We start from the raw sequence: 14,572 nt of genomic DNA, 5'->3' as shown, positions 1-14,572 counted from the left end.
GTTTCGGTTTTAACCTAATCAAGATCTTCTACGCATTGAGCTACTATATTTCTCTAATATTTTGAACGAATAACACAGCAGCGGCGCGTCTCGTGGGGTAGACTAACAAAACATTAAAATGCAACAACGTCACTAGCCTACATCATCACCGCATCTCGCGCGCCACTGATGACACTCCCTGATGCACTCCTAACATTCGATTGTACCATTTTTACATTCAAATGCAAATGTTTATTTTAAATTCGACTAATATTAATGTTTTTATTCACAATCTCCTCATCACAGGCAGGCACAGCACTCAATACAGCAAGTGTTCGTGTTTGTGTGAGCTGTCTGCATCACTCATAGTACGTGCCTATATCGAACATTTTTAATACCGTTATCGATGAAGGTGTACCGTCGAAAAATATCGATACCGTTTTATCGCCCAGGCCTAGAATAAACCTCCACAAATTTGCGACGTGATTTCTAAAAGTTTAAACTGTTTTAACTTTGCATGTCTACATCTCTTGTGTGAGACGCGAGTGCAGCAGTCATATTTGTCCGTCTAAAAATGCGCTGAATATGCATCTGTGTGAATGGCTTGGTTACGGTTTTCACTAGTGCTGTGTTCAAAATATCGATACGACGATGTATCGCAAATGTTTATTTTAAATTAGACTAATATAAATTTTTTTATTCACAATCTCCTCATCACAGGCAGGCACAGCACTCAATACAGCATGTGTTTGTGTTTGTGTGAGCTGTCTGCGTCACTCATAGCACGTGCCTATATCGTGCACTATATCGAACAATTTTTATATAGTTTTTGAAGGTGTACCGTCGATAAATATCGATACCGTTTTATCGCCCAGGCCTATTTCAACCACAGAAAAAGATTATACAGAAGGGTAATCCAAGATTTAGCAATGGATCCGAATAAATACCTGCATTACAGATGAAAAAGCCTTCTTCTCCCCTGCCGTTTCAAGTGCCTTGTGCACTGCCACCAGGTACAGAAGCTTCACCTCATCCTTTGTGGACACACTGAACTTGAGGAACATCCACTTGAAGATCCGCTCGGCTTCATAACTGAGGGCGGCACAGAGCAATCCCAGGCAGCACGCGGCCTCCTGCCTGAGCTCCTGCAGGAGCTTACTACTGTAAGGCCAAACAGAAACGCACAGAAACGTGTGATCAGGTACTGCATGGATTTGTTATGCAATAATGACCAGTTGACTGTACACTACCCTGCTTATTATAAGGCTACTTTACATATATATATATATATATAAATAAATAAATAGATATTAAATATCGATTTGAGTTGAAATTAGGCCAGATTTTCACTGCACAATTATCATGGCCAAAATAATCCAGGATAACAATGGCCCTGACCCAAATGGCACTTCATGTGAACTTGTGGTCTTATAAACTTACAATGGCCCCGTCATGCGCATCCATTAAGGTTTCAGAACTGTGCTTGTGAGTGCTCACTTTGCAGCCACTATGCGCCCTGGCCCAAACTGAGCTGAGCTTCAAAGTAAACTTCTACCTGATAATTATTACGTAGCATTGTCACAAAGTGTGGACCTGGAGGAAGACTGCAAAGGCTTAGGGTGCCATTTGGGACAAGGCCTATGTATTATTGCAATATCTATTCGAAATTAAGGAAAAGTCATATTCAATTTCATATTTAACTTTGCTTATTGTGCGTTTTCTCTTTTTTTGGCCAATGAATCACATTCAAAATACAAGTGTAGGGAGATATTGTAATCATAACTGTACAAAAGCATACAAAAAGAACTTACACAATTGGCATATCCTGTGGAGTGGGGTGTCTAACACCCAGTCTTAAAATTAAAAAAATTCCCATACTAGCGGGCTAATTTTTTTCAGGTATGGCAAAATGTAATAATGGCTGGTTAAATTGTTTATGACTAGGACTCAGTAAGGTGTTCATAACACTTCATGAACAATAAATATACCCTCAGTGGAGTGAATTCTGATAACTCCCCCATTGTGTTAAAAATAGGCTGTGCAGTCATACCTCTCGTTCAAAATGTCATTCAGGGTGCTCAAAATGGAATCCAACTGTTTCACTAGGACCTGTAATGTATGAATGCAAACAATACAGATTAAAAACAGTTTAATTCTATAGACACATAAAAATCGATTTGAGCATGTCAGACCGTACCACTTTATTTTCAGAGTGCACAATGAACTCCCTCATTTGTTTCATAGTGGCCAGTCTGCGTTCCCGGTCATCTTCTCGTGACGCTCTCCGCAGAAGATTGGCCAGACGAGACTCCTCGGAGTGAGCCAACGGTCGGTCTGGGACATAAAAGAGAAAGTGATGCTAGTAAATAAATGAATTCAACAGCCCCACTTAAGCTCCAAGGCAATTCATTCCAAACAAACAATGTATGAGCACTGAAAGGTGAATGTACCCTGTGATTTCCTCATGTCCTTTGTAGCTAAAGCACGGTTTCCATGCTGAAAAGTGGTTTTATCAGTAGTCACATCATTGATTCTCAACTCTTGCCCCAGCGACTTCCAACCATAAGTATTTTCAGAGAGGCCTCCATCAGCATCATATCCACCTAGAAAGCAAGAATACTGTCATTTGTAATCTTAACATTTGTAATCTGAAAAAAAAAACACCACAAGAGACACTAAAGCATAAATTACATGTTAGAACATTGTGTCACTAAGGTAAGGTTCTATTTTTATAAGCAGGGCAAAAAGAAACGTATATGGTATAATCTAGGTGTAACTATTGTTTGTTATTTAATTTTTCTCTATTAAAAATAAAGCAAATAACAAACAATAGAACAAATATATTATATTCATAAAAAATAAATAAATGGGGATTTATTCGCACAAGGAACCTCTGGGACCTTCCCAAAAAAAAAACCCTTTCTGACATTACTTTCTCTTTCTCTTTCTATAAACAGAAACCTTAACCAGGGTGACACACAGAAGAGGAAACAAATAATCAACAAACCCTCAGCAGAATGTATTGGTATTGATGTTGAAAAACACTGGCGGATATAATCCAGCTGATTAAAGCCAGGCTAAACAAAGGGCCAGATGAAGCACACACCTCCTTCTTCGAGTACATCTGCAGCAGTGAAGGCATCATTGTGCAGTGGTGGGGTGCCAGGCTGGTCAGAGGGCAGAATGTCGAAAAGAACTTCTGAACCACGGTATCTAGAGACACTGCTCTTCACACCGTCCTGGCTGGCTGACAGACTGTCGCCTCTGAAAAACATTTGATATACCATCAGTGGCTACAGCAACTTAACTGTCCATGTTCACGTTGATGTCAGCATGCTAAAGCTTGACCAGAGGTGACCACTTATTGTGCAAGTGGACAAAAAGGAGTTGGTATCTACTCTTTGATGACACCATATGAATAAAACACCAAACACCACAATTTGTTTACAAACACTTTCAAAAGTCAGTATCAGTAAGATTTTAAATGTTTTTGAAAGAAGTCTCTTCTGCTTAGCAAGGCTACATTTTTTTGATCAAAAATACAGTAAAAACTATAAGATGGTGAAAAATTATTACAATTTAAAATGTTTTTTTTTAAATTTATTTGAATATAATTTGAAATGTAATTTTTTTTTTTACTGTGATGGCAAAGCTGAATTTTAGCATCATTACTCCAGCTGTCAGTGTCACATGATTCTTCAGAAATCATCTAATATGCTGATTTGAAAAAGAAAAAAAAAACAAGTGTGACATTAAGACTTCACTGCCACTTTTGATCAATTTAATGCATTTTGCGAAATATATATATATTTTTTATATTTTACTGACCTCAAACTTTCGAATATCCATTCATATGTAAAAGGAACATCTACACAAGAACACACATTGATCCTGAACAAACATGATAGTTGCCAGTTAAATGAACAATAAATCAACAGGTATCTACCAAATTACGTTACCAAAAACTCACATTGTCATTTATTTGCCACCATGTCATGCCAAATCCATAAGCCTTTCTTCTATGGAACAGCAAACAATAAATTGGATCAGTCCACTTTGCAAAAGCATCATTCATACGAATGAAGTGAGTCGATATGCAGATATCAATAAATCATTGATACCAACTTTTTTTTGGGCCAATTTGGAACCTGACGTCTATTCTCATTCACTTTCATTATGTTGGAAAAAATGGGGCTAGGATATTCTTCAAAAACATTGAAACAATGTACATTTTGTGCTCCAATGACGAAAGAAAGCCATACAGGTTTGGAACATGTGAACTGACTGAATGACATGACTTAAACTTCCTTTTTTGAGTGAACTATAACTTTAATAATCCTAATTAAACTACAGTTTGAATTCGAACAGTTCACAGAAATATAACGTTGATCATTTACATCACCTGCCAAACATTAAAAATTAATAGAACTTTTCTAACATGGCAGAAAGTATGAGTACTCAAAATGTGAACCATTAAATCAACAAAGACACCTGGCTTGTCCGGTTTAAACTATGAAAACGTCCAAATTAAAACGGTTTAAAATTACAAATAAAATAATAAGGTTTGAAATTGGCTATCCGCTTCAGTCAGTGGCACAACGAAAATAATGGAGCTGGTTAGCAAAGTGAACATGAGCGTCGAGATTTATTTGAGCTTCACAGGAGGAGTTCAAAAAGCCTTAAATCAGTATGAGACTAATATTATCCAGTATGTCTGCAATATACATTACACAACGTAAATCGACTTACTAACTTGATGGCAAATGTTGAAAAACTAACCTTATGCAGCTTGTGGCTAAACGTGTCCGACCACACGCGTTTCCCCTCACAAACCACAAATGAACGCCACGACACATCCGCGTGTTTGTCAAAACACACAAATTCCCGCTGTTACACTCACATTTTTACTCAGTCTACAAACCAAAGCTAGCGAACAAACGCAAACATGATAAATATCGCCAGTTTCGCCGATTGTTTGTGAGTTAGCTTTTGCTAACATCTGCTAACCAACCTGGAAAATGAACATGAGCGCGTGACACCTGTCGGTTTAACTATTCCCAAAGACTAGAGTTCAACCTCATTATCGTGCGACGTGATGTGAGATGAATGCGTAGAAAAGTCTCCTCACGTGGAGATAGGCCGCTGCTGTGTTTCATAAAGAGGCGCAGGAGAGCAAGGCCTCGCTGAAGCCTCGGTCTGTTGTGCGAGCGCTCGGCCGTGTGGTGCGCTACTGACCTGGGCTGCCAGTCTATGCAGCTTGTGGCTAAACGTGTCCGACCACACGCGTTTCCCCTCACAAACCACAAATGAACGCCACGACACATCCGCGTGTTTGTCAAAACACACAAATTCCCGCTGTTACACTCACATTTTTACTCAGTCTACAAACCAAAGCTAGCGAACAAACGCAAACATGATAAATATCGCCAGTTTCGCCGATTGTTTGTGAGTTAGCTTTTGCTAACATCTGCTAACCAACCTGAAAAATGAACATGAGCGCGTGACACCTGTCGGTTTAACTATTCCCAAAGACTAGAGTTCAACCTCATTATCGTGCAACGTGATGTGAGATGAATGCGTAGAAAAGTCTCCTCACGTGGAGATAGGCCGCTGCTGTGTTTCATAAAGAGGCGCAGGAGAGCAAGGCCTCGCTGAAGCCTCGGTCTGTTGTGCGAGCGCTCGGCCGTGTGGTGCGCTACTGACCTGGGCTGCCAGTCATTCCAGTTTCGCTGCAGTTTGTGGGCGCTGCTCAGCCGAGACCCGAGGGCTTTGCGGCTCATTACCTTCGCGAAGACAGCATGACCCGTCTAACACGGGAGGAGTCCGCAAACAAACCCTACTTTCACCGTTCAGTTTATGTCCATGCACAGGTTTGAAATGCACTGAATGTTTGAAACTGAGAGGCAGCGGCCTGACCCTCCCATCTATTTCTCTACTCTTTCCTTCTCCGCGGTTCACACGGCGGCTGCCCCATCTGTCGGTGGCTAGAAATAACTGCAGCTCTATTGTTATTAGTGCAAATGCCGAGGCAAATACATTTCCCATGGTGCCTACACGCACAATGGCAGAAACATGGACTTACTCAAAATAACTCCAAGGTTGTTCGTTCACTTGAAGCTTGGCACGTGAAGTGGGAAGTGTAGGTTAAGCAGGAAAAAGTAATAATAATTGGAATGTGAGATTTTACCTAAACTTCACTTGAGCAGAAAATAGAAACATCTGTTGAGGTAGCCCGATTCACCGCGTGGTTGCCTAGTGACAACAGGATGTGTACGGAATGGAGAAAAACGAAGAAGAGCTTCAAACACAGAGAAAAGAAAACAATGAAGCCAGCATTTCAGTGCTGTTTAACTGAAAAACATCTCGTTAAAGTTGCCCATTCACCATTAGATTCAGGGAGGCATATTATGTTTGGTTTTATATTTGGTACATTGTTATTGGTAGGTATGCTCACAACACAATTTCTACAATTCGTCTCTGGACTGCAAAAAACAAAAACAAAAAACGAAACATTCTTAAGTCAAGACACATGTACACGAGAATACAATTGATATTAAGTCTTGTTTTCTGATTGATCAAAATCAAGCGATTTTAGGCTTACAACGACAAAAAAAAAATTTGGGGTACGCAAAATAACTTGTTTCCCACTTGAATTAAGTTTATTTAGTTTTTCTTGTTTTGAGCATAAACTCGTTTATTTATTTATTTCAGAAATCATTTATTTCTCATGTCAATGCATTTTGGCTTATGAATGTGTAGATATTTGTTAACTATTATTAACTATCTTTAACTATAATAACTTTAACTAACTAATAATATATTAACTATATTAATAACTATCTTTATTAACTATAATTTTTGGTTGATGTTTGCTTGATTTTTAAGATTTTAAATGGTTATGCACCTCCTCCATTATGCCAGTTTATAACGCAGAGCAATTACTAGAGGAGACTGCTGTACAGTTTAGGCGTACAACATTTGGACGGTCAGTCTTTTCAGTCAGAGCCATTAACTATTGGAATACTCTACCAACTGAATTAAGGAGTAGTAAAACATTTTTTAACATTTAAATATAAATTAAAGAAATGGTTAAAAGCAAACTGTATTTGTAATCATGTGTAATTTTTGTTTTTATGATACTGCCATTATTATCTTGAATAGTGTTATTGTATGTAATTGTAAATGCTATTGTATGTTTATGTGTGATAACTTACTGTGTTTCAGATTTTTAAGTTGCCTTTTTAAAGTCTGGCAAGGGGCAACATATGAAAATTAGCCATTGGGGCTAACTCTGGCTTATTTACAGTATGTTACTGTTGAGTAATGAGCACTGTCACTATTAAATAAAAATAAATAAAATAAACAAACTGAAAAAGACGACCCCCATTGCAGTTTGCAGCATGAATGCCTGGTGTACATATTTTGCAGATTCGGTAAACTTTTATTGTTTGCAGTGGGTGTGTGACCATGTCAACATTAACTGACTTTAATCTTATGCAAAAAGCATTTAATTTTCTTTCTCAAGCCAACATCAAAGTTTGTCTTGCGATAATTATTACATAATATTAACACATTAATAAAAAGCAAATATGTTTGATATAGAGTTTGAGGCTATTGTTTGAGAAGAAACTTGTGTTATTTGCGTATCCATTCACCACACCCACATTGCATAATTATACCACAAGATGGTAGCAAGGAGCTAAAGCAGAATTCATCAGCCCAATATTTTTTCTCCTATATCTCTGTCTGTCATGTCTTGCAGTAATATCCAGCAACACTCAAGCCATTGCACTTTTTCCAGCAAGTAGAAAGAGATGGTCCACTGAAAATGGCCCATTCACTTTCACAGAGCCTTGCTGTGATATTTTTCCTCAATGCATGGAATTGAAGTTGCTAAGCAACAATGCACAATCAACACTGTAGCAGTACATAGAGATGACAGCTAGTAACTTAAGGAGATTACATGGCTCACAGTGTGTTATTGCACCCTTTGAGTTAACTAAGACTGTTAATTAAGACTATATAACTATACTACAAACCATTATTGGCCAGATTTTTGTGTTTTGTTGAGAAAAAAAAAACCCTAAGTGCTGCAGAAAGCATAATTTCATGGAAATTGCTCAATGGAGGTCAGCAAAAAGCGCTCATAATTAACAATATGTGCAGCTGTTCGACTGTCCTGCTACAGGAAGGGCTGAATGTCACAGCTGTTGCTTATCTAATATGCACCACCATCTACACCTGAGGGATTACAAGCAATGTAGGAAAATGTAAGTAAAGGTAACCAAAGACATTTTTCTAGAATTAATCACCCCTTTTCAATGTAAAATGTACAACGTACAAGAACATATTTTTGGGAATTCTACCAATAAAACGGGTGCTATGTTTCATCTCATGTCTGCACATCAGCTGGCTTTGAACTGACTCAAAATCAATACCAGACTCAAAAAAGATATTTTTAGCGAGCTCACACGTCTCAGTTCATCTTCCTCAAACAGGTCATGGGTACGCCCAATGATGCACTGGAAATGTCTGAACTACTTTCTCATTGTTGGCTTGGGCGAAAACTCAGTGATCCAGGGAATTAATTTAGGAATGTGGCTCTATAAAGATGGTTTTGAAGAACCCTAATGTCAGCCACGTGGCCACGTACACACTGTAAAGTTTCAGGAGTGACAATCGCATTTAAATATGGGAGTGAATCCCCTAAATTATTGTTTTCAAGTTACAACCGAACTGAAGACTGCTATTTTTGGTATCCACTATTTTTGACCAAAGTAAAATTACAGCAACCAAAGACTTATGTTTGGCAATTTTAACTAAGCCACTTAACTAAGCTGCTTCTCAGAGCACGCTCTCAAAGTGTTGTCATGTCTGCTTATTTTTTGGGCTTGTTCTTTGGGTTTGTAGAATTCAGTTCAGTTGTAACTTGAACTGGGTGTGTACAGAACCGGATTACAAAGTGAATTGACAGAGGTGGGACCAAGTCATTGTTTTGCAAGTCACAAGTAAGTCTCGAGTCTTTGCATTCAAGTCTCGAGTCAAGTTATCCATCCTGTTGCACATAACTTTAAACTCAGATTTAAATCTCAATTATGGATTAACTTTAAACTTAACCCTTAAATGCATACCTCAGGTCTTTAGAGACCCGGGACATCATTCTCTACCCTCTCCCTCCTTCATTTTTTTTAGTTAGACATCAACTTTCTTAGTATTCCTCAATCTATTAATTATAAACAATATTACAAGAAAAAAACAGTAAAATATAAAATTACAGTTTTCTGATATTTTTTTTGTAAAAAGTGTATAGGGTCGCTAGAGACCCGAGGTATGTAAATGTGTATGTATTTTTTCCTGCGCAACTATATTTACATATCTGATGACTCAATATGTGCAATGCATATTTTTCCCTCAAGGTGGCACTGTTTGATACACAATAATGACGTGACGTTTCACTCATAATTACAGCAGGTAAATTTTTACATTAAATTTTTAACCCAAAAGTTGGGTTAGTCCATATTTGACCCAACCTTGGGTTGAAACAACCCAGCATTTTTTAGAGTGTATCAACACAGTCTCTGGTTTATTGCCAGTCAAGCGCAACGCTGCAGGGACGCGTCTATAATGACTTTGATCTGATCATAAAGTCTTTCCGAGTCACAGGGCTCAAGTCCAAGTCAAGTCTCGAGTCCTTGCTGTCAAAGTCTAAGTCGAGTCTCAAGTCTTCTTTAATTATGTCGAGTCGAGTCGCAAGTCATCAAATTTGGGACTCGAGTCCGAGTCGAGTCTGGAGTCAAGTGACTCGAGTCCACACCCCTGTGAATTGACAACCAAATTTTGGTACAGTGTGTACATGGCTACTATACAGTGAAATAGTCCTACATGTAAATGATGATAAAAGTTAAAAAAGTTCTTTAAAGCCATTCCTTCCTGTATTGTACTGCATGTTAGATATTATTTGTCTACACCTGGCAGGATGCAGCAACAGGACATACAAAACGACTCAATTAGAGACCGTATTTAGCAGCAATCCCATCTGAAAATCTTAAATGGAGTCCTTCTTCAGTATAAGAATGAGTCATATCGCCACGCTCCTGCCCTTAGCTGCCCTCACAAAGATAAGAGGAATTCTGGGCCTTTAATAGCATGGGCTCTGTAGGCCGTGAGATAAAGCAGACACACTATCAAATGCAAGACGGTGTCAGGGGAGACTAATGGAACTAAGCAAGTAGTGTGAAGTGGGTGTTCAATAACTCTGCAGACAAGCTGGACGTCATGACATTTCCAACAAATCATTACAAGATGAAATGTTTCCATAGATTTGAAGTTAAACCATTTAACTGTTAGTTATTTTCTTGCTTTATTCTGTTGGCAAACATGCTGGTATTTCTGAAGCATTTATCTTACTCACTCCAGGTTGTGGCCATACTGTGGTGTTTGGGGATTGAATTTCACAAGTTAAAGGTTAATGAGGAATCACAGGTCAGTTGTGTTTGATGTGTCTGCAACAATATGAATTAGATGCTTTCCATATGTATAAAAGTTAAAATTGCAAAAGGTTATTATATTATAACAAACATAATACTGACTTAGAACACTAATAAAACTGTTATTGATTTTAATTAATATATTAAGTTCCATTTTGATAAATTCAATTATTAAATTAAATTAAATCTGAAATAAAAGCAGACGATTTGAATAGTAAAATAGATAAGGTCATACTTTTTTTGTTTTTTTTCCTATTTGTGATATGAATAGGGTTGGTTAGATTTTTTATGTTTTCGAAAAAAAGACTTGTGATCACGAAGGCTGCATTCATTTGTAAAAACAGTAAACGTAAATGTTATATTCATATATTTTTAAATGTAATTTATTCCAGTGATGGCAAAGCTGAATTTTCAGCAGCATTTGCTCCAGTCTTCAGTGTCACGTGATCCTTCAGAAATCATTCATACTGATTTGGTGCATAAGAAAGTTCCAAATAACAGCATTTATTTGAAACAGACATTTTTATAACATTATAAATGTCTTAACTGTCACTTTGATTTATTTAATGCATCCTTGCTGAATAAAAGTATTAATTTATTTAAAAAAAAAAAATTTACCCCAAACTTTCGAAGGATAGTATATGTAGTAAATTGTCCGCCCAGAGAGCATTACATTGGGTTAATAACACAAAATATCAGTTTTAGGCCCTTGGGTTCTCTCTTTCTCCTTTTCTTACACAGTCTGATGTCAGTGTTTTGGACTTGACCAAGTAGGAAGAGTCCAACAAAAAGGCAGGGGCTGAGAGAGGCTCACACACCCTCTAATCTCCCCAACACTCCACACTGTCCTGCAGCACACATGCTCAACCCCGACACCCAGCATCCCTCAATCACAGTGCAGCAACAAGATGTCCGCTCATCTCCATCCCTGCAGTGATGAAGGGCTCTCTCCAGCCTGCTATAGGCACTTCATGTGCATTTCTCTCCCCTTCACTCCAATTCCCTGCCCCCATCGTCCTCCTATCACTGTTGTATATATGTGTATATATATTTTTTGCAGCAATGCCATAGAAGAACCATTTTTGCTTTCCCAAAGAACCTTTCAGTGACTAGTTCTTAAAAGAAGCATTTGTTTCTTTGGCAAACATTTTAATAATCTAAAGAGAATCATTTGTGGAAAGGAAAGCTTCCATGAATGTTAAATGTTCTTCATGGAACTATAGAAGCCAATAAAAAAACTTTATTTTTAGTGTAGATAGTGAGCTGCAATATATGGCTAAACTAAACTAGACCGAATGCTTAGTGTTTTTTCCCCCCCCACCCAATCATCTGGCCATTAATGCCAGACATTATTTCCTTCTTTTCAAATAGGGTACTTTTGCTGGAGACCCCATGATTTTATAAAAAGTCAGAAAATGTCTCTTGTTTTTGATAGAAAGGGTATTTTTCATTTCTTGCAGACCTTGTGACAGGAATGTGTGTGTCCATATAATAACTCCTGAGTCTTGATCTGGAATCCCAAACACGGTCAGTGTCCGTCTGTGCACATTTTTCTGTCTCTGACCTAGAAGGTGAGATTCTAAAAGAGAAGGCATTTAAGCCTCAGGTGACTGCAGAGCTTCAAAAGATAGAAAGAGCTTAACCTCAGCTAGGCAGATGACCTTTTCTGCTTTTCTCTCTAGTTCATATGCTGTGCCAATTAGTGACCCCCCCTCCAAAAAAAACACTCTATTCTTATCCACAAGTTTCCGCTAGCAAGGAATTTACTATATTACACTTATAATTCAACACTGTCACGAAATAGATAAGTTTAACAATAATAAATAATAATAACATAATTGTCACTAATTGTGACCCTGGAGCACAAAACCAGTCGTAAGTTGCTGGGGTATATTTGTAGCAATAGCCAAAAATACATTGTATGGGTCAAAATTATTATTTTTTTTTATGCCAAAAATCATTAGGATATTAATTAAAGATCATGTTCCATGAAGATATTTTGTAAATTTCCTACTGTAAATATATCAAAACTTAATTTTAGATTAATAATATGCATTGCTAAGAACTTCATTTGGACAACTTTAAAGGCGATTTTCTCAATATTTTGATTTTTTTGCACCCTCAGATTCCAAATATTGTGCTATCCTAACAAACCATACATCAATGGAAAGCTTATTTATTCAGCTTTCAGATGATGTATAAACCCTTATGACTGGTTTTGTGCTCCAGGGTCACAATTATGCTTATTTATTTAGAATATACCTCAATATTTAGAAAACATTTTATATTATGGAGCTGTTCACAAAGAACACGTTTTTGTTTTCCACTATGCTTTTCCATTGTTTTTATGCAAACATGTGCTAAATGGATATCTTTGACCATTGCACTTGTTTCTTTTTTGCATTGTCTCATGCATGGCTTTATGGGAAAATTAAGTACATGGACCATAAAAGTTAATTTATGAAAAGTTTTTGTTATAAGATTTTAAAGTTTTCATTTCAAAACCTCAGCTTTAATTGCCTTTCTGGATGGGAATTTTGTAATAAAATCTGTCTTGAAATATGCCAAGAGGAAAATTCAATTTGTAAATTCGTAAACAAGGTAGTTTTGATGATCATATGCCTGACCCATGTGGACAGTGGGGTTAAGCTGTTCCCCTGTTGCTAAAGAGAGTAATTAATTGACCCTCTTGTAAACCTCGAGTAATTATCTCCCTCTTAAGGCCTGCAGAGGGAACTTTTTTACACAAACAAGCCTGAATCCTTTGTGTGTGTGTGTGTGTGTGTGTGTTTGTGTGTGTGATTTAATTAGTGTATTGCCATCACTGCAATTGCTAAATGGTTTAAACAAATATTTCAAATTAATAACAGAGGGATAGTTCACTCATTTTTTTTTAAATGATCCAGTGATTTTAGACTTTACTGATGTCCAATCTGCACCAAAGTGCAGGTATATAAAATATGAAAGGTATAATAAGATTCCATAAATATGCCTTCTATAAAAATAAAAAGCATACTAAAACAAAGGGAGAAGTCCAGTAATAAACGTCACTCTAGTGCATCATGGAACAACCTAAATACACTTTCCTCACTTAATACATGTCTCTTATTGATTCACACATTACAGTCTCTGTGAAAGAGACCTTTAAAGGGATTCTGCTGATCAGAGGTCTGCTTCATTTCTTCTCACACTTAATAAACCATTACATGAACAGCATCAGCGGAACAAACTCTCAGAAGTTTCAGAGCAGACAGGGAGATGGTGGACTAAACATTTTTTGTTTAGAATATAATGAAGACAGTTAAAAACAGTCACCCTTGAAACCAAAATCTTTCTGTCAGTGAAGTCATTTGAACTGCTTTTTTTAAAATCATGATTTATCTATATTCTATTTCATCTATTGCAACATGCTTTGTTCAATTCTCTGTACACAATTTAAGTTATAAATATATACAGATATGTTTTAGAGATAATTATATAGCTATTATTATATGCATTTTTTAATCTAAATAAATAAATAAATACATGTCTTCACTGGCACAGCTTCATTATTATTACGTGTTAATATTACCACTCTAATCATTTGTAATCATCTACATTAACATTGACAGTGGTGGAAACATACAGCTGACCTGAAACAAACACTTATCTCGCACAGGTCACACAGAAGAAAGATTAAGAAGACAGATACAGTAATGTTTCTGATTGCACTTCGATTCTATGCTAAGTACATTTTTTCCCCCCTAAACGTATCCTATTTATGCTTACATACTTCATAGACTGACTGAGAAAGATTTGAGACAAAATACAGCTCCAAGATGTTGATAATACAGTACATGAAGTGAACTTGGCAAAAGCGTGGAGTGAAGGCAACAGTGCAAAGAGAAGTGCATGTATCTGCACCTTCTTGCCATGGCATATATTGCCCAAGCTGTGAAAGCATGTTCACATGTGCAGACACTAACACTAATGCATTTACAAGGTGATCTAAACCTCTACAGAAGCCTTAAGAAGCCATATATTATTATTTCAAGTTTTTTTAAAAATAATAACATCACTCCTGAGTGATCTAAAAAAAAACTATGTGTGGTGTGTTTGTGTATATA

At 37.1% G+C, this 14,572-nt stretch overlaps 1 protein-coding gene across 1 annotated transcript in view; it reads right to left on the bottom strand.

Moving 5' to 3' along the window:
- The window catches only part of LOC107729485 (serine/threonine-protein kinase SMG1-like), a 43,252-nt gene extending 37,326 nt beyond the window's left edge, over positions 1–5,926 (bottom strand). Inside the window, exons 1-6 of the mRNA XM_016540012.1 lie at positions 5,683–5,926; positions 3,086–3,243; positions 2,430–2,582; positions 2,177–2,313; positions 2,030–2,088; positions 927–1,140 (exon numbers count right to left, since the gene is read on the bottom strand). Coding sequence (XP_016395498.1) covers positions 927–1,140; positions 2,030–2,088; positions 2,177–2,313; positions 2,430–2,582; positions 3,086–3,243; positions 5,683–5,759 — 798 coding nt within the window. The 5' untranslated portion in view covers positions 5,760–5,926. The remainder of the gene's footprint in view (positions 1–926; positions 1,141–2,029; positions 2,089–2,176; positions 2,314–2,429; positions 2,583–3,085; positions 3,244–5,682) is intronic.
- Between the last annotated feature and the right edge of the window lie 8,646 nt (positions 5,927–14,572).

Source organism: Sinocyclocheilus rhinocerous, unplaced genomic scaffold (genome assembly GCF_001515625.1).
Source record: "Sinocyclocheilus rhinocerous isolate Xijiao unplaced genomic scaffold, SAMN03320098_v1.1 scaffold697, whole genome shotgun sequence".
NCBI lineage: Eukaryota > Metazoa > Chordata > Actinopteri > Cypriniformes > Cyprinidae > Sinocyclocheilus > Sinocyclocheilus rhinocerous.
Note: the sequence above shows the minus strand (reverse complement) of the source record. Positions and strands in the feature narration are given on the sequence as shown.